Source organism: Rhincodon typus, chromosome 2 (assembly GCF_021869965.1).
Source record: "Rhincodon typus isolate 14 chromosome 2, sRhiTyp1.1, whole genome shotgun sequence".
In the NCBI taxonomy this organism is placed as follows: Eukaryota; Metazoa; Chordata; class Chondrichthyes; order Orectolobiformes; family Rhincodontidae; genus Rhincodon; species Rhincodon typus.
Window position 1 is genome coordinate 45,057,201 of NC_063333.1, and position 23,354 is coordinate 45,080,554.

The 23,354-nt window shown below is 39.3% G+C and overlaps 1 protein-coding gene across 3 annotated transcripts in view; it reads right to left on the reverse strand.

Moving 5' to 3' along the window:
* nmt2 (N-myristoyltransferase 2) overlaps positions 1–23,354 on the reverse strand; it is a 57,518-nt gene that overhangs the window by 28,498 nt on the left and 5,666 nt on the right. For 2 of the 3 annotated variants that reach the window (XM_048612837.1, XM_020534567.2), the window contains exons 2-5: positions 20,531–20,669; positions 12,171–12,315; positions 2,345–2,463; positions 95–186 (exon numbers count right to left, since the gene is read on the reverse strand). In XM_048612837.1, coding sequence (XP_048468794.1) covers positions 95–186; positions 2,345–2,463; positions 12,171–12,315; positions 20,531–20,669 — 495 coding nt within the window. Of the gene's footprint in view, positions 1–94; positions 187–2,344; positions 2,474–12,170; positions 12,316–20,530; positions 20,670–23,354 lie in introns of all 3 variants that reach the window. The other variant, XM_048612836.1, reaches the window with a different exon arrangement.

Here is a 23,354-nt window from a genome sequence, read left to right on the forward strand (position 1 = left end):
AAAGAACATGCAGCTTTTAGGTTAACAATCCCAATTAAAATCAAATTAAAATAAAATTTCCAAAAAGCACCATTAACTAGAATTGTGTACTCACCACTGCAAAAACTGAGGAGAATAATCAAATCTAAACATATTGTCGTCATCCTCCACATAGTTTTCATTTAACAATGTATATAATTCTTTCAGCTGAAAGCAAAAACATTTTAAGCTCAATTCCAAAACAGAAAAGAAAATTATGCTTCATGTCCATCACCAAGTGTTCAATTTCAATACGCTGAAACATTTCAACACCCAATAATTGACACTGGTCAGAAATTATAGGGCAAGTTCAGATTTTCTTTAAATGTGAAATGGATAAATATTTCCCAAGATAGAAATCAAAATGTAGACTCGGTGGGACCTTAGGTCTGTAAAGTTGTATTTACTGTGACAAATGAGAGAAAGGCGTACCTAGGTTGTAGATTTCCTTGCTGAGCCGGTGGGTTTGGTTGCAAACATTTCATCACCCTGCTAGGTAAAATCATCAGTGCACCTCCAGTGAAGCATTTGTGTTCTGTCCCGCTTGTTATTTATATGTCTCGGTTTGCTGGGATGGTTGGTATTACTTCCAGTTTTGTTTCTCAGTGGTTTGTACACAGGTTCTAGTTCAATGTGTTTTTTGATGGAGTTCCAGTTGGAATACCAGGCCTCCAGGAATTCCCTGGTGTGTCTCGGTTTGGCTTGTGCAATTATGGATGTGTTGTCCCAGTCAAATTTGTGTCCCTTGTTGTCCCTGTGTAGTGAGACAAGTGAGAATTGGTCACATCTCTTGGTGGCTAGTTGGTGTTCGAGAAGACTGACAATACAGATGCACAAACACCAACTAGACACCAAGAGACGTGACCAATTCTCACTTGTCTCACTACACAGGGACAACAAGGGACACAAATTTGACTGGGACAACACATCCATAATCGTACAAACAGAGACGCGCCAGGGAATTCCTGGAGGCCTGGTATTCCAACCGGAACTCCATCAACAAACACAGTGAATTAGACCCTGTGTACAAACCACTGAGAAACAAAACCGGAAGGAATACCAACCACACCAGCAAACTAATGCATATAAATAACAAAGAATAGAACACCGACACTTCCCCAGAGGCACGCTGACAACGTTACCTAGCAGGGTGACAAAATGTTTGCAACCAAACCAACCGGCTCAGCGAGCATGTCATCAACCTCATCCATATCCCAAGCTACAAATCTTCTGAAAAATTTTAAAGGGTATCTAATCAGCTTTTAATAGCAGATTATTGATATTTCAGCTGCTGTCACAGACTGACTTTTATAAAATCGGCAATCCAGCCACAGACCCATTCCTCTGCTCTAACCTGTAATATCTACAAGTTTATTTCCTTAAAGTAGCCATCAAATTTCCTTTTGAAATCATTGATTGCCTCCGTTTCCACAATGCTCATGGATGGCATGTTTCTGGTCATTATCACTACCACTTAAAATTTGTTGGAACCCAATTAAGTATTTTGAAGGGAGTTACTGTTGTAAAACTGGGAAATGCAGCAGCACAATTTGCACATAAAAAGTTCCACAAACAGAGGTGAGTTTAATGATCAAATAATCTTATTTAGTTATAGTGGATGAAGGACAAAACTGGACTATTCCAATCTTATTCAGTACTGCCACAATATACTGGCTATGAAGTTTTTTGAAATAAATTTTAGAAGCTACTTTTAGGCACTACTATACACAATCCTAAATGCATACAGCAAATTCTGACACAACGTCACCTATACAAATTAACAAGGGTTGAATTTTAATTTCCCATATGACATATCCCATATCCTAATAACATTTTCAATTTAATGATGGGCTCACATTTTCTGGCATACAAGCTGAAATTCTAAAAATCATTTGAGCAGGATTCTTGGGACACTTGTGGTTCAGTGGTAGAGTCCCTACCTCTGAGCCAGGGGGCCTAGATTCAAGTACTACCAGGTTTAGAGGTGTGTCATTACATATTGAAAGGTTGATTAAGAAATATCTGAACAGAGATTTTCCAGGCAGAAAGAAGTGACTTTCCTTTCAACGTCTGGAATGGATTCAGATCATGTTCAACACTTCCTCCAAGACTAGCTCACTACAATTCCAAGCTCCATTCCCCTCCCAGCTAATCTAAGAAAGCAAGTAAATTTTGCCCATTGCCCTGTTTTTTCAGCTGGCAACAAGGAAAGGGGAGAGTAATGTACAAATAATATGCAAACTGAACTTTAGTTAAAACTGTTATATTTATAAGAAAAATAGAAAAAAACTATTTTGTACAAATTTAAAATGTTCGAACTACAAACCTCTTCGGAACTGCCCATATCCAGAGTATCCCACATGAAGCCCTGAGGCAAAGAATATGGCTCTTGACGGATATTCTCTTTATCTGGTTCAATAGAACCATGAGTTGTCACAACTTCATCTGCAGGGACCAAAACAGAGAACTCTCTTTTATAAATTCACTGCAGACATAAAGTACCAGTAACTCAATGTAGAAGCTAACATAATTCAAACATGTTTAGATAGAGGAGATAGCCTAGGTAAACAGCAATTTTTCTGACAAGTTGTAAAATCATAAAATTGAGATGTTATTTTGCACAAATATCCCAAATCACTAAGCTTTTAAACTTAGTCTCTTTTAAAAATAAACAATTCAAATTGGTAGGAGCTGCAAAATTTCCCAAACTGTTTATACTCTGTGCTTCTATACTTCTGATTGAGAAAGTATGACACTCAAATGCCATTACGTTTTTCTCCTACTTCCACCTTGCTCAGTTCTAAATGAGTACCCCTAGCCAAACAAGTAAATCACAGATTACTAACTGTGCCAGTCTACGATGCTGCAACCAAGGGAACCATTTCATTAGCCCAAGCAGCATTAAGGAGTCAGTGTGCAGACACAATTTTGCTGAAATCCAGAAGTATGAGAAGTCAATACTGTCCACTGTTTTCCTCATTCACACATAATCTTATGAAATAAGTAAACTCGATTTTAGAAGCTCAGAGTCATAGAGTCACGCAGCACTGAAAATCAAACCTTTGGCCCACCATATCAATGCCGACTAACAAACAAAAAATCATAGTAAAACCATTTACCTGCACTTACAGTCCATAGCCATAGGGATAAAACATTTTAAGTGCTCATCCAGATGCTTCTCAAAATGTTATGAGTGTAACCTGCCTCCACCACCCTCTCAGGCAGTACATTCCATATATCTGTACCCTCTAATGAAATTTTTTTTCCCTCAGGATCTCCTATAAATCACTTGCTCCTCACCTTAAACATATGCCCTCTGGACTTAGGCACGTCTGCCATGGGGAAGAGATTCTGACAATCTACTCTGTCTATGCTGCTCACAATTTTGCATACCTCAGTTAGATCGCCCCCTAAGCCTTCTCTGCTCTAAGGCAAACAAAAACTCAGCCTATCCAGTCTCTCCTCTTCACTGAGACTTTGTATCCCAGGCAACACCCTGGTGAATCACCCTTTTCACCCTCTCCATTGCAATCGCATCCTTCCGATAGTGTGGTAACCAGTACTACACAGTATTCCATCTGTTTCATGACCAATGTTTTATAAAGTTTTATAAAGACTTCCTTGCTCCTATATTCCACGCTGTGGCTAATGAAGATAAGCATCCCATACGTCTTCTTCATCAACCTGTCTGCCTGGGTCGTCACCTTCAGGGATCCGTGGACTTGCACACCTAGGTCGCTTTGTTTCTCAGTATTCCCTAGGCATCCAGCATTCATTGTGTATATTCTTCACTTATTAGACCTCTGAAAATGCATCACCTCGCACTTATCACGATTAAATTCCATCTGCCAATGTCCAATTTATCAGCTGATCAATATCACACTGTAGCCTGAGACCATCCTCCTCACTATCAACAACACCATCAATTTATGTGTCATCTGCAAACTTTCTAATTATACCTTCTGTGTTCACATCCAAGTCATTGCCTTGAATCACATGGACCATCCTTCCATGTGGGATCTTATCAAAGGAAATATATTACTATCAGTTTACAATTTACAAATCTTGCAGAATTATAAATAGCTACTTATATTTGCAACTCTACATTGCTCATGAAAGTGTGGGGAACTAATCATAGAAACTGACACATGAATTCAAGTATTTAGACAAATATATCTTACATAACTGAGCTTCATGCATGAATATTAAATCATAATTTATAAAGTAACTGTTTGTCATACCTTAAAATGTAAGGATTGAAAACATAATGTCAATGTAAAAATGCTAATAAACCAGTCCCTGAAAGCCAAAACATACAAAATAGTAGTTAATAAAGGAGACCAAGTATTAACAGTAGCATTGCACTACATTCAATTCTAAGCGAGTTAGAATAGTGACAAGTTTTTTTGCTGTTTTACCTACTTTTTAAAAATATTCAATAACAAAATGTAAGCGTTGCAGGCGAACTGCCTTCTTGAAGTGCGGCAGTCCATGGCGGGGTTTGTGGTGGCAAGGTATATCCACAATGCTATCAGGAAGGGAGTTCCACAATTTTGACCCAGTGACAGTGAAACAGTTCCAAGTCAGTCAGCAAGTGTGGATTGGAGAAGTATCTGCAGGCAGTGTTGTTCCCATGCATTTGCTGCCTTTGTCATTCAACACAGTCAAGGTTTTTAGTTGGAAGGTACTGCCAAAGGTGTCTTGATGAGTTGCTGCAGTCTGCCTTGCAGATACTATACAATGCTGCTATAGTGGTGTCTGTTGTGGAAGGGGTAAATGTTGAAGCTGATGCATAGGGTGTCAATCAATTGAGCTGCTCTGTCCAGGGTGACGTGCTTTATTTTGAGTGCTGTGGGAGCTGCACCCATCCAGGCAAATGGAGAACATTCTGTCAACTCCTGATTTGTGCCCCTAAGATACTGGACAGGCATTGGGAAGATACATAGTGACTTACTCATTGCAGAATTCCTAGCTTCCAACCTGCTCTTGACAGCACAGTATTTAGATGTTTGGTCCGATTCAGTCTCTGGTCAATTCTAACATCCAGGATTTTGATGGTGAGGGATTCAACAAGGGAAATGCCTTTGAATGTCAATTGGAGATGGTCAGATTCTCTCTTTTTGGAGATGGTCATTGCTGATACTTGCTTGACATGAATGTTACTTGCCACTTATCAGCACAAGCCTGAATTATATCCAGATTTTGCAGCACATGGAATGTAATGTTTCGATATCTGAGGTGTTGTGAGTGCTGAACATTGTGCTATCATTAGTGACCATTCTACCTCCTGACGTTGTGATGGAGGCATGGTCTTTGATGAAGCTGAAAACAACTGGGTGTAGGAACTCATGCAGTGAAGTCCTTGGATTGAGATGATTGATCTCTAACAACCACGACCATCTTCTATTGCTAAGTACGACTCCAATGAGTGGAGACATTTCTCTCCGATTCTCACTGGCTCCAGTTTTGCAAGAGTCCTTGATGCTATACTCAAATGCAGTCACTCTTACTTCACCTCTTGAACATTCAACTGTTTGTTTATGTTTGGATTAAGACTGCAATAAGTTCAGGAAGAGAAAGGCCCTGGATTAATCCAAACACAGCTTCAGAGACCAGGTTGTTAATAAGCAAGTTGGCCTTACTGATGAGCGGAAATAAACTGATAGGGTCGTGATTGGTATCTGGATTTGTCCTACTTATCTGTATCAGAGCATACCTGAGCAAATTTCCATATTGCCGAGTAATACTGCCATTGCAGCTATACTGGAACATTGTCAAGGCTGCTAGCCTTTGCAGCATCCAATGTCTTCAGCCATTTTCCAACAGTATGTGCAGTAGCTAAAGGCATCATAGGGAGCTCAGGGGAAGGTTATGGTGAATTATTCACTTGTCAATTCTGGCTGTAGATCGTTGCAAATGCCTCAGTCTTGTCTATTGCATCACTGTGCTCGGTTTCCCCTTTACTGAGGATAATGGCACTGGTGCAGTCTCCTTCTCCTGTTAGTTGTTTAATTGCTGTTACACCTGACTGAGGTTGCCTGCTGGAAATCAAGTCCCACTATTCAGAGAGTCGCCACGAAAGTTGACAAAGTATGTCGAATTCCCAAACGTGTCTGTCTTTTAGACCCAGGTTGATAGAAAGCACAGACCACGTGTTTACACTTAACAAAGATTACTATTTATTCCACGTTATTAAATGGTAGCTACAGGTAAACAACTATGAACTGTTACCATATAACTTTACTAATTAAACTCTAATTTCCTTATAAACTCTCTTATAGGCCCGCATAGACTCACAATGCTCACTATCTTACACAGGCAACCTCCTATATTGAAACTATAACCCTATATTCCCCAAAACAGAAAACAAACTTTCCACATCCACTCTGTCAAGTCCCCTCAGGATCTTATTTGTTTCAATTAAGTCATCTCTGACGTTTCTAAACTCAAAGGATACAGGCCCAGCCTGTCCAGCTTCTCCTCAGAAGGCAATCCGCTTATTTCAGGTATTAGTCTAGTAAACCTTCTCTGAACTGCTTCCAATGCATTGACAACCTTCTCTAGGGATGGTGACCAGGACTGTACTGTACTCCTCTCTACTCTTGCATTATTCCCCTTGCAATAAAAAAAAAACATTCAATTAGCTTTCCTGATTATTCGCTGTACCTGCATACTAACCTTTTGTGATTTATGGACTAGGAGATCCAGATCTCTCTGCATCCATTTACCATTTAAGATAACATGCTTCTTTTTTATTTTTTCTGCCAAAATGGACAATTTCACATTTTAAAACACTGCATCTTTATTGACCTATTCCCTAACCTAATCTCCCAGTTCACTTGTTTTAAGTTCTGCTTTCATTTGCCACATAATTGCCCTTTTTAAAACTCATAATGGTAAGTCTTAGACCTACACTTCTCTCCCTTAAACTGCATGGAAAATTCACTTATGTAATGGTCATTGCCATGCAGGGGTGTTTTCACTACGAGGTCGTAATGAATCCTATCTCATTGGTCAAAACAAGGTCTAGTATAGGTCTAGGCCCGAAACGTCAGCTTTCCTTCTCCTCTGATGCTGCTTCCCCTGCTGTGTTCATCCAGCTCTACACCTTGTTATCTCAGATTCTCCAGCATCTGCAGTTCCTACTATCTCTAGTATACCCCGTTCTCTGGTTGGTACCATAACATGCTGGTCTAAGAAATTGTCCTAAAAACATTAAATGAATTCCTCATGTAGACTAATTTTTCCAGTCGACATATAGGTTAAAATCCCCAAAGATAATCACTGTACGCTTTTGATAAGCTCTCATTATTTCTTCCTTGATACTTTGTCCTGCCATGTGGTACTGTTAGGGACCTGTGCAGAACTTCCACAAGTGACCTGTTGCCTTTATCATTGCTCATCTCTACCCCGACTGTTTCTATATCCTGGTTTCCTGAATTTAATTCATTCCTCTCTATTATGCTAATATTATCTTTATTTAACAAAGCCAACCCTGTACTCTTTCCTAGCTTCTCGTCCTTCCTAAACAACACACACTCTTCAATATTCAGATCCCATTCTAGGTCATCCTGCAGCCATGCTGCAGTAACGGTCGCTAGCTTATTTACATGCATTCGAATACAGTGCCTTAGGTTTCGTCCTTCTATTACTTTTGTAACATCCAGAGTTATCTAATTTCCTCTTGGATCTGAATTCTCTGTCCCTTCCTGTCACTGTTGGTTTGTCATTTCCCACATTAATTCCTTTCTCTGACGCCATTCCCCCACTCTTTGATTCACTTCAACTTCCCATAGTTGAGCACGGTGGCTCAGTGGTTAGCACTGCTGCCTCACAGCACCAGGGACCTGGGTTTGATTCCACCCTCGGACGACTGTCTGTGCGGAGTTTGCACATTCTCCCAGTGTCTGTGTGGGTTTCTTCCGGGTGCTCCGGTTTCCTCCCACAGTCCAAAAATGTGCAGGCTAGGTAGATTAGCCATGCTAAATTGCCCGTGGTGTTCAGGGATGTGTAGATTAGGTGGGTTATAGGGGGATGGGTCCGGGTGGGATGCTCTGAGAGCCAGTGTGGACTTGTTGGGCCAAAGGGCCTGTTTCCACACTGTAGGGATTCTATGATCCTCGATCATATTTGGGTTCTTGCCTCCATGATTTAGCCTGCTATACTTCTCTAATTATGCTGCTCACAAGAATACCAGTGGCAGGTATCCTTGAGCTCCATCATACTGCAGCTTTTGACATATTACCTGTACTGCCATTCTTAGTGAGTTTTCACTTAGTTATTCACTTATTTATTATACCATTTATTATACCATTCACTTATGTATATTGCTTCTCATATATTACATTAACTGCACCACCATGTTAAAAACTTGATAATAGGCTTAAACTAATAAACAGATATTCATTCCTGATGAAACAAGCATCTGATGTTTGGTTTCCTGCCTGCGATTAGATTATGATTAGGCCTGCAAATCCTTCCTTTCCAATACCAGCCAATAAACATATAGACTGTGTGATGTCATTTGTTTCTTTTCCTCTCAACAAGAACCAACTATAAGTCACCCTTCCCAGACTGCAGGACACTCTTTTCATGTCTCAGAGCTGAGGAGGTTGAATTTTTGGCATTCCCTTCCTCAAAAGGCAGTGTATGTAAAACCTTTAATATTTTGTAAGGCAGTTGTAGATAAACTTTTGATTATCAAGGAGATGAAAGATTATTGATGGTTTGCAGGAATGTTGAGTTGAGGTTAAAATCAGATCAGCCATGGACAGTGGAGATGGGCGGAGTTGCCTATCCTGTTGATTTGTTCATATGCAAGTCCCCATACACATACACACACAGAAGAAATATCGGTGTGATGAATGGAGGGAAATATTGGGAAGGCAGTGCAGTAGTTTCTGCTCACAGGGTTGTTGAGATGAGTCCTGCACCAGTCAGAACACTGCTTCTCAATCTTCCATTCTTTGAAGCTTTCACTGGTTTGCAGGAGACATAGTGGACTGTTACGTATTTATAAAATGTAATTATAACAGGACTTATTAATTAAAAGTCACTGCTTACAGTAACTGCTGAGGGAATAATAAACTGGACTGCTTCAGGTTTAAAAAGTAGCTTTTACTGCAGTGAACAGAGGGAATGAGTAGAGGTCTGAAGGCTTCTCTCTATATTATTCACAGCCCCAAGCTGTTCAACTAGCTGAAAACCAATCACAGTTGTTGGCAGGCAGAAGGCTAAAGTCACTACTACTGGTGACTAGTCCATAGATGAATCAGCTTTCTCTTGTCAAACAAAGCTTCATTTGTACACATCCATTTGGCTTCAGCTCATCAACAAACTACACTTCAATTTAAATGATGCTTGCAATGAGTCTCAGGCTACTTGCTTTCAAAATGTGCAGCAATCCACCATTAATTCTTGGTTTTTAAAATGACTCCTTTCTCATTTCAGTCCATAATTAAAAATACAGAAAAATAAAAAGACACGGTCTTTACATCGTCCACCACCATCCATGGCTGGCAGAACTTTTTTCTCATTCACTCATGGGATGTGGGTGTCGCTGACTAGCCAGCATTTATTGCCTGTCCCTAGCTGCTCTTGAGAAGGTGGGGGGGAGCTGCAGTGCATGTGATGTAGGCAAGTGGGGAGTATTCCATCTCACTCTTGACTTGTGCCTTGTAGATGGACAGGCTTTGGAGAGACAGGTGGTGAGTGACTTGCTGCAATATTCCTAGTCTCTGACCTGCTCTTGTAGCCACTCTATTTAAATGACAAGTCCAGTTGAGTTCCTGGTCAATGGTAATCCCCAAGATGTTGACAGTGGGGATTTCAGTACGGGCAACACCATTGAATGTCAACAGTAGTTAGATTGCCTGGTATGTGTGTGGTGGGAACGGAATGTTATTTGCCACTTGTCAGTCCAAGCACGGGACTGCAGAGCTTTGATAACGATGTTGGTTTCAAGAACACAGCTTATCCCAGGCCGCTTCTGTTATTTGGCTTGTAAGTCATTCTACACTCTGGGTCCAACTGTATTGATAACTCATTTTTAGTTGCTTCTGTCTTGTCTTCCTGCATTCTTCTTTGAGCCAGTGTTCCCTGGCTCAACAGCACTGATGGAGTAGGGGAAATGCCAGGCCATGAGGAATGCAACTATGGTTGAACACAATTCTATTGCTACTGACTGCATAAAGCACCTCATGGGCGTCTGGTATGGAGTTGCTAAATCTGTTTAAAATCTGTCTTATTTAGCAGGTGATTTATTTGCCTACGTTTGACAGGATACCACGAGACCTCATAGGGTCCAGAGATAATGATTAAGATTCCTGGGGCTACTTCCTCCCAAATATAAACCATTATTCTGCCACCACTGGTAAATTTATCCTGTTGGTGGGTAGGACATACCCAAGGATTGTGGTGGTAGTGTTTGGGATATTGTGCGCATGAGCTAATTTTGTAAGAGTAACCAAGTTAGGCTATTCCTTAACTTGTCTGTGGGATAACTCTCCCAATGTTATCATAAGCTCCTAGATGTTATCAAGGACGGTTCTGCATGATTAACATGGTTGGAGGTGCCATTTCTGATGCCTAAAACAATGCTGTGTATCCAGCATAGTAAGACTTCCCAAATGGTTGGATACAAATGAGTGGCTTGCTGGCCATTTCAGAGAGCATTTAAGAGTCAAATGTATTGCTAAAGATCTGGAATCACACAAAGGCCATAGGAGGTAAGGATAGCAAATATCCTTCCCAAAAGGTCAACAAAAACAGTTTCAAATATAGCTATCACTGTAGAATCAATATTAGAGTCAATAAAGTTTGTTCAGTTAACATTTTTGTAGATAGTGCATGAGGATATGCAGAAATTACAATGTAAATTAACCAGAATGATTCCTGAAACCGAGAATATAAATATAGTAATGAGGAGGAACTTGAAATACTGGGGCTATTTCCACTGATGCAAAGAAGATTAAGAGATTTAATTTTTTTTCATGTATGAAGTGTTTTAATAGATTGAATAGAGAACGAGAGTCTGTGATGAAAGTCATCAGTTTTAAATTGTCACAAAGAAATTGAGAAAAAAAGTTATGGAAACATTATGTTGCTTAAAGGGATTGTTGGGACATGTAATGTTTTGCCATAGGGCATGACTAAGGTTGTAACCATTGTAACTTCTAAGAAAGGAAAATACATGATATGGGGAGTGTGCAGGGCTCTGTTGGTACTGAAATTCTCTGGAGAAAAGATAGCACACAGATTCAACCAGCTGGAATAGTTGCTTTTCTACCTCACAAACATCAATGGTTCTATTATATAACAAATTTGAAGTTTGACTGAGACAGAATATACAGTGATCATAGCTGTAAACTAAAACATTAGTTCAAATTTAAAAACTGTTAATTAAATTGGCATTTTGGAGATTTCTTTGCTATAATGAGACTTGGAATTTACTGATATTTAATTAATGTTCAATGATTTTATTTTGCTGCCCTACACTGGGAGCTTTTCCCCTCATGAAGCCATTTCAATATAAAAATGCAAAAGATGCTTTATTAAGATAAAAACCTATTTCTCCATCTTAAAAAAAGACATTATGACAAACAATATATGCCCAATATCAATCTATTCTTTCAGATAATTGTAATTTTGATGCCATTCTCTTCTGAAACAAAATCATTCTCGAGATCCAAGCATTTTCTGCACGAATCAAGTTGTAGGTGGAAATAACAGACTGGCCTGCATGCCATTTCAGAGTTAGTTCAGAGTCAACCACATCAATGACAGACTGAAATTACACATAGGCCAAAATAAGAAAGTTTTCTTCTCTAAAATTCTGTAGTAAACCAGCTGGTCATTTGTAAAAATCCAACTTAAGATCACTTTTACTGGTGCTAATTTTTCTTAAAATCAGCTTCTTAAAACCTGAACTCAAATTCTCATATTGTCATGATGGATTTTGAATTCTTCTCTGAATTACTTATCAAGTAACCTTACATCATTTACAATTTGTCTTCAGCAACAAAATAAAGGATTCACTTAGGAATCTTTCCTTTACTACAAGGGCTCCTAAGCTGAAATAATACCCCTCACAACAACAGAAGACTTCTATATGTACATGTACCGTGGTCAGTCAGAATATGTGCTAAACGTACTAAGTTTGGGTACCGGTTGGGTGTCCCAGAAGTGGTATCTGTGTTGACTGGCCTCCTCCAGACTCTTGCCAGGGCCTTGGCATGCTGTAAGCAATTCCATTGCTCTTTGAATGTCCTGTAGCTTTTGCATTGGAACGGAGGGATTCTAATGAAAAAGAACATCAGTTTTAAAAATAAAAGATGCCTTTATAAAAAAAAAGTCCAGCACTTTGGACATTTTCCTAGATTTAATGTCATTATAGAACTATGGCAACACCACTGTAATTGTCATCAAAACAAACATTCAACCTACTTATTTTGTTTTTGTTAATGTAATTGTGCATACATTTTCATGCTGTCTGCAAATTCACAAACAGTTACACTAATGTCATAATTTAAATCATTAGTGAAAATAAACAGCAATGGAGTCAACATAGAAGAGTACAGAATCCACTTTGATCAGACCTCATTCAGATCCATCTTCATTACGGGAATCCTCTAATGGCCCAAATAATCTAGGAGGTTAAAATTTCAATTTCTACCTGCTATAGGTGGTCCTAGTCAGAACGGAAATGTAATTCTACAATTGACCTTGGCAATCCTGGACTGCAGGGGAAGGAGGTGTTCTGCTATTTATATCCCATCCAACTACAGTTTTCTCTATTTCCTTTCTTCACTAAAGCATACTTCAGAGGTTAGGTGATGGAACAGTCAGCTTTTAACTACATTAGTCCCAGTGTCTGTAAACTATATTACGAAAAATTAACACATCAGCAAATTTAACATCACTGTAGCCTGTGAAACCACTCTCAACATGATGTTACTCAATTAGAAAATCTGTAAAACTGAAGATATATCATACACTCTGCTCATATATATTTCAGCAGTTGATATCCACACAAGTGGATGAAGTTAACTGTGGTGTTGAGATGCAGCGATAAGAGAGAAGACTGGGGATGCCAGTAGTTTCATATTTTGGAACTTCAGAATTAATTTGCTTCCAAGAAGCTACTACAATGCCAAAACCAGAAATAGAATCCTACAGAAATTGGTTTTGACATACTGCTGAAAAAGTTTTGTTTATGCTTTCAATAGAAAAATCACAAGTGTATAAATCCAAGTCTATAGTAGACTGAACTATGTGCCTAAAATACTCCAACCTGTGTCGGTAAGGCACAAACTTCCTTATCACTGCACATAATCTGGAGCAAACAGCAGTGTTACTATTTCATTACCTTAAACAGACACTTCCTCCATCATTTGTCTGTCATGGCTGCAATATGTTCTATGAGATACACTGCAGCAATTGCCAAGGTTTCTCCAACAATATCTTCCAAACATACAAGCTCTACCACCAAAAAGAAAAAGGACTCCAGGTGCATTGGAACACCACCACCTGCAAGTTCCACTTCGTGGTGTATACCATCCTGAATATTGTATTGTTTCAATTTCAGTGGACCAAAATCCTGGATCTCCCTATCTAATGACAGTGTGGTGTACCTACACTACAGAGACTACAGTGGTTCAAGAAGGCAGCTAACCACCATCTTCTCAAGAATTAGACAAGGGTAACATATGCTAGCCATGCCACCAACATCTACAGCCAATGAACAATGACTTATTTTCTTCATCTATTCAACTTAATATTTATCAAAAGGATTCTGACATAGTGAAATGACACATCACTGTGCGAGATTACACAGAGATTTAACTTTGAAAAAGGTATGAAAATGAATAAAATCTTCATCAAGCTTGGCTGAAGACTAACAACATTTGGTTTGCATTAGGTTTGGAACATTTGTCTGCTTGATATCTAGTAACATATCCACTCTAAAGTCAGTTGTAGCACCAACCGTCACAGTAAATGTTTTAAATATTCTACTGGTACCTTCTTATAATTAGTACACATTTTGCAAGATACAAATGAACAAGTTGAAGATTATAAAGCAATAGATAAATAAAGCTCAAAGAATAAAAAGTGCTAATAATATCAAACAGCTACTGACAAATCTACTTTGAGAGGTCACCTGGCAGAACGTCAGCACATCTTTGATAAAGTGTGGGTTCAATCCACTCTAATGGCCTATATCTGAGGCTGGTAAATTTTCCAAGGTGTAATTCATATAAATAATATCACCAGTGTCCTGGCGAGATTCCAGCTTGTTGAAGAATCTGCCTCATGGTGGAAGGAAAATCAATGCAACAGGTCTCAGCACATCAGAATCAGACTGTAGATCTTAACAAAGAAAACAGGAGCAAGAATAGAGACGACAAGGTGCAGGGCTGGATGAACACAGCAGGCCAAGCAACATCATAGGAGCAGAAAGGCTGACGTTTCGGGCCTAGACCCAAGAGTAGGCTATTTGGTCATCAAGCCCACTCCGTCATTCAGCATTACGATGGCTGATTTTCGATCTCCATGTCATGCTCCTTGACATCTTTAGCCTTTAGAAATCAAACAGTAATGTGGCTTCCAAAGCCTTCTGCAGTACAGAATTCCACAGGTTCAGCACCCGAGTGAAGAAAATTTTCCTGAACTCAGTCCAAATTGGTCTACTGGATATCCTGGGAACGTGATCTCTAATCCATAACCAGAACTCTCTGCATTAAGTCTGTCCACTAGAACTCTTTTATATTTTTCAATTAGGTACCCTTTCACAATTCTAAACTCTCATTATATGACTAACTTACCTGGAATCAGTAAGTGAAATTTCATTGCATTCCCTCTTTGGTAAGTACACCTTTTCTTTGGTAAACAGACCAAACCTGCATACAATATTCCTGGTATGGGCTCATCAAGGCACCAGACAAACACAGCAAGACTTCTTTGGTCCCCTCCTCAAATCATCTTGCAATTAAAGCAAACAAATCATTTCCTAATTGCTTGCTGCACCTGACATGCTTGTTTTCAGTCACCACTGTACAAGGACACCCAGGTCCCTGTAAACACCAACATTTCCCAATCTTTCACCACAGCAGAGATGATAGAATAATGGTAATGACACTAGACTAGCAATTCAGAACCTTAGGCTAATGTTCTGGGACATGAACTCGCACCTTGCCATGGCAAATGGTGAAATTAAAATTGGATAAAAATCTGAAATAAAAGGCTAGTCTAATGGTGATTACAGGTCACAGTCGACTGACATAAAAAAATCTGGTTCACTAATGTTCTTTAGGTAAGGAAATCTGCCATCTTTACGTGGTCTGGTGTACATCTGATTCCAGATCTACAGCAACATGGCTGACACTTAAATGCGCTCTGGACAATTAGGGATTCTGTTTCCCCTACTGAAGTGGACATCACAATTATACACATTATAATTTATCCACTCACTCAACTGGTCTAAATTAACGTGAAGCCTCTTTACAGCTTCCTCACCACTCACAATTGAACCAACTTTTATGTTGCCAACAAACTTGGAAAGATTGCATTTGAATCCATTGTCCAAATTATTAATATATATTGAGAGTAGGGGACCCAAGCACTGATCTCTGAGCTACCCCATGTCACCACCTTCCATGCTGAAAATGATCCATTTATTTCAATTTTCTGCTCCTGTCTGCTAAGTAATTCTTTATCCGTGCCAACATATTACTACCAGTCTCATGTGCTTGAATTATGTACACTAACCTCCTAATCAGGACTTTATCAAAAGCTTTCTGAAACCCAAATACATCACAAGCACTTCTCATCTATTCTGTTAGTCAAATCCTGAAAAGCACTCCAGTAAGGCTTGTCAAATATAATTTCCCTTTCAGAAATCCTTGCTGACTTTGTGTAATACCAGTGGCATTTTCTAAGGTGTCCAACTATCACACCATTTATAATAGAGTTCAGCAATTCCCTACTACTGATGTTAGGCCAATGAATCTATATTTCCCGCTTTTTACCTTTCTTTAATTTTTAAATGGTGCAGTTATACTTGCCACCCCGATCAGCCAGGACTGTTCCAGAATCTATAGAATTTTGGAAGATTACAACTAATGCATCCACTATTTCTGCAGCCACCTCCTTTAGCACCCGAGGTTGTAGATTATTAGGCTTTGGGAGTTTATTAGCTTTCAGTCCCTTTAATTTCTCCAGCACCAATTTCTTTAATACTAAACTCCTTCAATTCCTCCTTTCCAACAGTCTTGTTTCTTTAGCATCTCTGTGAAGTTATCAGGATCTTACACTGTGAAGCCAGAACTAAAGTAGTTTAATTGCTGCGCCATTTCCTTGTTCTTCATTATCAATTCCCCCGTTTCAAATCGCTAGGGGCCTTTATTTGTCTTCAATAATCTTTTTCCTTTCACATACTTATAGAAACTTCTACATTCCTTTACTCTCATATTCCATTTTTCTACTCTCAATCAATCACTTCGCCCTCTTTGCTGAATCCTAAACTGCTTCCAGTCCTCAGGATTGCTGCAAAGCAAAGAACTGTGGATGCTGAAGATCTGAAACAAAAACAGAAATTAGTGGAGAAAAATCAACAGGTCTGGCAGCGTCTGTGGAGAGAAAGTAAAGTTAGTGTTTTGAGTCCAGGGACCCTTCTCCAGTTCTGTTTTTGTCTCAGGGTTGCTACCCTTTCTAACAACTATAAATTATGTCTGTTTCGATATAATACTACCATTAATTTCTTCTGTTAGCCACAGTTGGGTAACTTTTCCTGTTGGGTTCTTTTTCTTGAAAGGAATGTGTAACTGTTGCAATGCATGGCTTTTGTTTCTTAACTATTAATTATTACTAATCCCCTGTCATGCCTTTTAATTAAATTACTCAATCTATCTCAGCCAACTTAATCCTTCATGCCTTTGTAGTTTCTTTCATTTAGACTTAGGAATCCTAGTTTCAGACTTAACTACTTCACTTTCTATCCCAACAGACTTCTGTTGTGTTATGGTAAATTACTCCTAAAGGACCTATTACAACAAGATGATTAATTAACCCTTTATTAGTACACAAAAACAAATCAAGGATGACCTCTTCTGCACCTGGTTCCTCAAAGTTCTTGTGTAAAACAAAACTTATACACAGTCCAGGAATTCATCTGCCACAGTATTATTGCTAATGTAGTTAGCCCTGTCTATATGTAGATTAAAATTATCCTTGATTACTGGAGCACCCATGCTGCATCCATTTTTAATTTCCTGCTTTTAGAGGCCTCCTGTTTAGAGGCCTACAGACAATATCCATTGATATTTTCAGCCCACTATTGCTTCTTAGCTGCATCCAGCTTAATCTAGATTCCTTGGTTCATAGCCTTGGTCACTCTGCAGCCATGCTTTTCTAATCACAATCACATCTTACCTGTTTACAACCATTTGTGCTTTTAAATTTGTCCATCCTGAGATGAATGCACCGTGCATTAAGATACAGCTCTTTTAGTTTTGAATATTTTATATCTTAACACCTTTTTTTGTACGATCGCCCTTTTCGTTGCCAGCCCTTGTTTGACATTTCTGACTTGTCTCACCAATTAGATCAGCCTTGTTTGCGGCTTTTCTCTGCCTTACTTCCTGCATATAAATGAACCCTATTGTGTCTCAACTACCAGAAATGGCACTATATTAAAAAACAGACTGTTTATCAACCTGAACTGTCAGATTGTCAAACAGTTCAATCAAGTTAGTCAGACACAAGCACAAAAAAATCTAATTAAACTCTACAATTTAACCTCTCCAGAGGATGATACTGTTCGGAGCAAAGATACATTAAACTTTTTAACAAATGAGATTTTATGTTGATACAGAATGCTGGATTGTGGCTCCAACGGCATGCATTCTTGAGATAATGTTAAAGGGTTAGATCCTGTCTTAGATGCTAATCACTAATCTTCTAGCCATAACTCTGTCAAGCCAGACTAGAATAGAATACAATAGGAATTTACAGTGAAATATTTTATAAGTCGCCATATCACGGCGCCCAAATTAATGACAGAAGCCATAAATAGGGAAAAAAAACGTAAAAGTTCATCACAGTTCAATTAACGGCTCCTGGGTTCGGGGTATGCTGGAAAACTGGGCTGAAACCATCATGCCACACCAGGATTAGACTTCCATGCTGGGCCGCTGGAAGATCTGGAAGCTTCCTCCGAAGCAAAAATGAGGCCTCCACACAAAGACGAGACCTCCAAGCCAGGACTAAACTTTCACACCGGGCTGCTGGAATATCCAGAAGCCACCGAAGACCTCCACATCAGGACAGGACCGCCATGCCAGGCTGAAACCGCTATTCCCTGACAAGACTGCCACACCAGGAGACCGCCACACCAGGTGTATACCACCATTCTGGGCCACTCGAAGCCATCTTGTCACTGGGCCTGGGCTGGAGAAAATGCCTTCTGCTGAAGTCATTAACAGAAGGTAAGGTACCATAATAAACAGAAACATTTTTAAAAAAGCATGGGAAGAGGAAAAAAAAAAGAGGAAGGTGGAGTAGACGAGCTCCAGGCTCCTGGACGAAGGAGCCCGCATGTGGCGCTACTACTCCATCACCATCTTGGAATCCCAAGACTACACGTGATACAAGATAGAAGAATGAAACTGGCAAACTGGAAAAACCCACAAAATACTGAATAAGAATGGACTGCGCATGGTTAAAGCCTGGAAATAGGCTTCTGGGATTCACTACATAGTTTGTTACATCCGGAAGGAGCCTATCAGTAGGTAGCAGTGATTTTTAAGAACTGTAAACCAGACACAGCATTAATCAAAAAGGAGAAAAAAGAAACTGAATGACAATTAGGAATAACGGCTGCTGATTGTGATGAATATTCACAAATCTTTCAAGAAGTTCCTCCAGCAATTATTTGTACAGCTTGAAAATGACCTACAAATGAAGGGCATGGATAGGATGAATAGCCAAAGTCTTTTTCTAGGGTGGGGTGAGTCCAAAACTAGAGGGCATAGGTTTAAGGTAAGAGGGAAAAAATTTAAAAAAGGACCTGAAGGGTAACTTTTTCACGCAAAGGGTGGTGCATGAATGGAACAAGATGCCAGAGGAAGTGGTGGACGCAGGTACAATTGCAACATTTAAAAGGCATCTGGATGGGTATTTTAATAGGAAGAGTTTAGAGGGATCTGGACCAAATGCTGGCAATTAGGAAAAGGTCTGATTGGCATATCTGGTTGGCACGGATAAGTTAGACTGAAGGGTCTGTTTTCGTGCTATATGACTCTATGACTCTGTAAGTCACGTATTAAGAGCTTGCCATTGTGTATTGTTTAAAAAATGTTACAACATACTTCTCAGTCTAGGAAATTTCCTATAATTAGTCCATCTCATTCTACATTTTCCTGCAATGATTGAGTAAAATTGCTGTAGTCCCAGAGGACCACAGTGCTGCTCTCTCACGAGAGAGGGATGACTGGTGGTAATTTAATCTGAAGGTTGCCACGCCTCAGGCGAGGGGGTGAGATTGAATAGGCAGGAACTTCATGGTCACCTCAGGTGAGTACAGATTTGGGTACAGTACAGCTCAAAAACTATTTCTCAACAGAATGCTTTCCAGCAAAGCGAAAATTTCAACAAGGAAAACATTTCTTGGAAAAAGATTTTGAACTAGACTAACAAAAAAGTCTCTTGCTGAAAGAAAAGGTACAAAAAAATCTCTCAAATTGTCAATCATATTCCAAGTTCAGCAGGGCTGAAGTTATAAGAAATCAGCTCAAATCTAAATTTAGATAAAAACCAGCTAGACCCATGGCTACAGTCATTTCAGTGTGCGCATGGTATAGTTCAAGAGTGGAAGTGGAAATATCTAGAGCTTAAATAAAAACATCTGTAAACATAAATACTTCGCAAATTGAAGAAAAATGATCACTTAGTATTCCTTGGGGTTTACAGAGCTTGCTGCAAAATTTTGCCTGCAAAATGCAACAAGCAATTTAAAGATACTGCATTTGTTTCAGAAGAAAGTATTAAAATCGACATTTAAAAGTACTCTGACAGATCATAGCAGTGCATTAGTCCAAAAAGTTATATAATAATATTATTTGGTACATAAAGATACTGACACAATTGAATGAAGTCAGAAAAAAAAGTAAAAAAAAAATAGTCTTGGCAGCGAATCCAACTCAGAAATGCCAGCAGTAGGTCAACACCAAATCATGCTGCCATAGAAGCTTGCTATTAATGCGTACAGCTTCTACACTAGAAATCATCTCAATTACTAGTCAGGAGCAAACTAGCAAATAAATTATCTCAGTTTTAAGCACTGGTCAATTTACATAAAAAAGAAGAACCAGAACAAGAATTTGAGGTTTAGCACACTGTGTTCATGTTACAGCATATTTATAGGTACTTTTACTAAAGAAATCAAGCAGTAGAGTTTTTTTTTCTGTTCTGAATACATTACAAAGAAATTAATAAGACATTAGAAATATGACTTCACTTTTGAAGTGGGCTGTTGAACTTTGATTTCCTGTGAATCTGAAGCAGAATCTGACTTGGTGCTAGCAGAACTAGGCTTCTCTTTCTTCTTTTTCTGCTTTTTCTTCTTCTTTCTGGCCCCAGGATCCCCTCCAGGACTTCTGTCAGCAAATTTAGAAAACAGAAAGAGAAAAATACCAATTACCACAAACAGCCCCCTGATCATACAGAACTTAAGTATCACTGAAAACAGAGGCATTTTACTAGGACATTTTGTCTTACAGTCATAGCAAACGTAAGAATGCCAAATTTCAAATGCTCAGAACAAGTTATACCGTAAGTGAGTAGAGCAAAAAACTGGTTGATAAATCAACCCTGATTAACTAGGCATTGCCAAGGAGAAAGCTACAAGAAATGACAAGCTCCCAAGCTCCTGGTAAATCAAAAAGGCACAAGACTTAAATATGGTCCTCTTATTTGTAAAGGGCCCCTACACATGAATGCATATCACTTCTTGCAAGCATAATTGAGCCACATTACAAGTTTGATTGATTATCTTAAATTAGTTGTTAATGTAAATATTGGTGCATTCAGGATTGTGCAGCAAGTGTTACCCTATTGCAAAATGATAGCTTACTGGTGACATAGTGCTTTGTGTTTTAGATAGGTAAACTGGTTGAGCATGGTCCATATGAGCTAAGAAAATGCAGATTTTTGTGGGCAGATTGTGAAAATCACCAGCATAACATTTCCACACTGCTAAAAACAACAGAAAGTTGGATCACATAGCGAGGCATCGGACATAACTATAGCAATACTTTGCTCTGATGAACTGAAATCATACACAACCGCATCATAGAAACAGGCTATTTGACTTCTGAAAATTCAAGTATAGCTGATCAAGAGGCTTCCTTTAACCCCAGTGCACATTACTCTTTCAAAGAATTCCAAAAAATTAGCAAGATATGATTGCAAGTTCACAAAAGTATGCTGATGCTTCCTGATTATCTTGAGTAGTTCCAAATGTCCAGTTATAATCTCCAATACAATTGATTCCAACACGTTCCACAGAACAGATGTCAAGCTAATTGGCCTGTAGTTTCCTGTTTTATGTCTCCCTCCTTTCTTGAATGGATAGGTTATATTTTGCTATTTTCTACTCTAACGGACATGCCCCACTTTGAGGCATGAAGGTCATCTAGGAGGGACTGGAACAATTTTCATGCTTGCCAATGAAACACAACTACAGGCTTCTCACTAATGACTGAATTTTTGCAGCAGAATCACTGCAATTTTTAACATCCTTAAAAAAGTTTGATTAATAATTTATATAATACAAAATTCATGCAAATGTAAAAATATATTGCTTGAAAAAATTCCTTGGGGTTTTGTTTTTAATCACAGTGGTATCAGGGTTTATTGACAAAATGGTGGTACACACAACAGAAATCTACAAAATAGGAGCAGGAGGAGGCCATTCAGCCTTTTGAGCTGCTCTGCTATTCAATATGATCAGGGCTGATCATGCAACTCAGTACCCTGTTCCCGTTTTCCCCTCATACACTTTAATCCCTGTTGGCCCCAAGAACAACACCTAGCTCCTTCTCAAAAACAATCAACTTTTAGGCCTCCACCGCTTTCTGCGGCATAGAATTTTGTAGGCTTACCATTGTCTGGGTGAAGAAACTTTTCTTCATCTCAGTCCTAAATGGCCTACCCCATATCCTTACACTCTGATCCCTGGTACCGGTCTCCCTGTCTTTGAGAACATCCTTCTTGTCTTGTCCTGATGGAAATTAATAGACTTCTATAAGCTGCACCCCCCACCTCCCATTCTTCTGAACTCCAGTAAATATAGTCCTAACTGCTCCAGTTTCTCTTCATACATCAGTCTTGTTGTCCCAGAAATTAGTCTGCTAAACCTTTGTTGCACTTCCTTCAAAGCTAGAACATCCTTCCTCAGATAAGGAGATCAAAACTGCACAAAAGTACAGTGTTGAACATCATTCATGACTCCTCAGATACTGAAACAGTTCATATCCAGATCTTTTTAACATTTGAATAATATCCAAGTTTGGGATGAAAAGTGGCAAGTAACATTCACAACACCAGGTATTGCCAGGCCATGACCATCTCCAATGAGAGACATTCTAACCAAGGCACCTTGAAATTCAATGGCTTGACCATCACTGAACCCCCACAATCAACATCCTAGGGGTGACCATTGGCTTGAAATTGAACATCATATAAACACAGTGGCTATAAGGGTAGGTCAGAAGCTTAAGGAACAAAGAACAATACAACACAGGAACAGGCTCTTTGGCCCTCTAAGCCTGTGCCAACACATTTTGCCCTTCTCTAAAAAAAACCTGACTCTACTTACAGGATCCATATCCCTCTATTCCTTTCTTACTCATTTATTCGCCCAGATTCTTCTTGAGTGCTGTTATTGTGTCTGCTTCCACCACTTCCTCTGGCAGCGCGTTCTAGGAACTCATCACCCTTTGCGTAAAAAAACTTGCCTCGCACATCTCTTTTAACTACCACCCCCATCACCTTGAACCTGTCCCCTAGTAATTGACCCCTCCAACCTGGGAAAAAGCCTCATACTTTCCACTCTATCCATGCCATTCACAATCATATAGACTTCTATCAGGTCGCCCCTCAGTCTCCAGCATTCCAGTGAAAACAAACCCAGTCTATCCAACCTTTCTTCATAGCTAAAATCCCACATCCCGGGCAACATCCTGGTAAACCTCTTCGCACTGTCTCCAAAGCATCCACATCCTTCTGGTAGTGTGGTAACCAGAACTGTACGCAATATTTCAAGTGTGGCCTAACTAAAG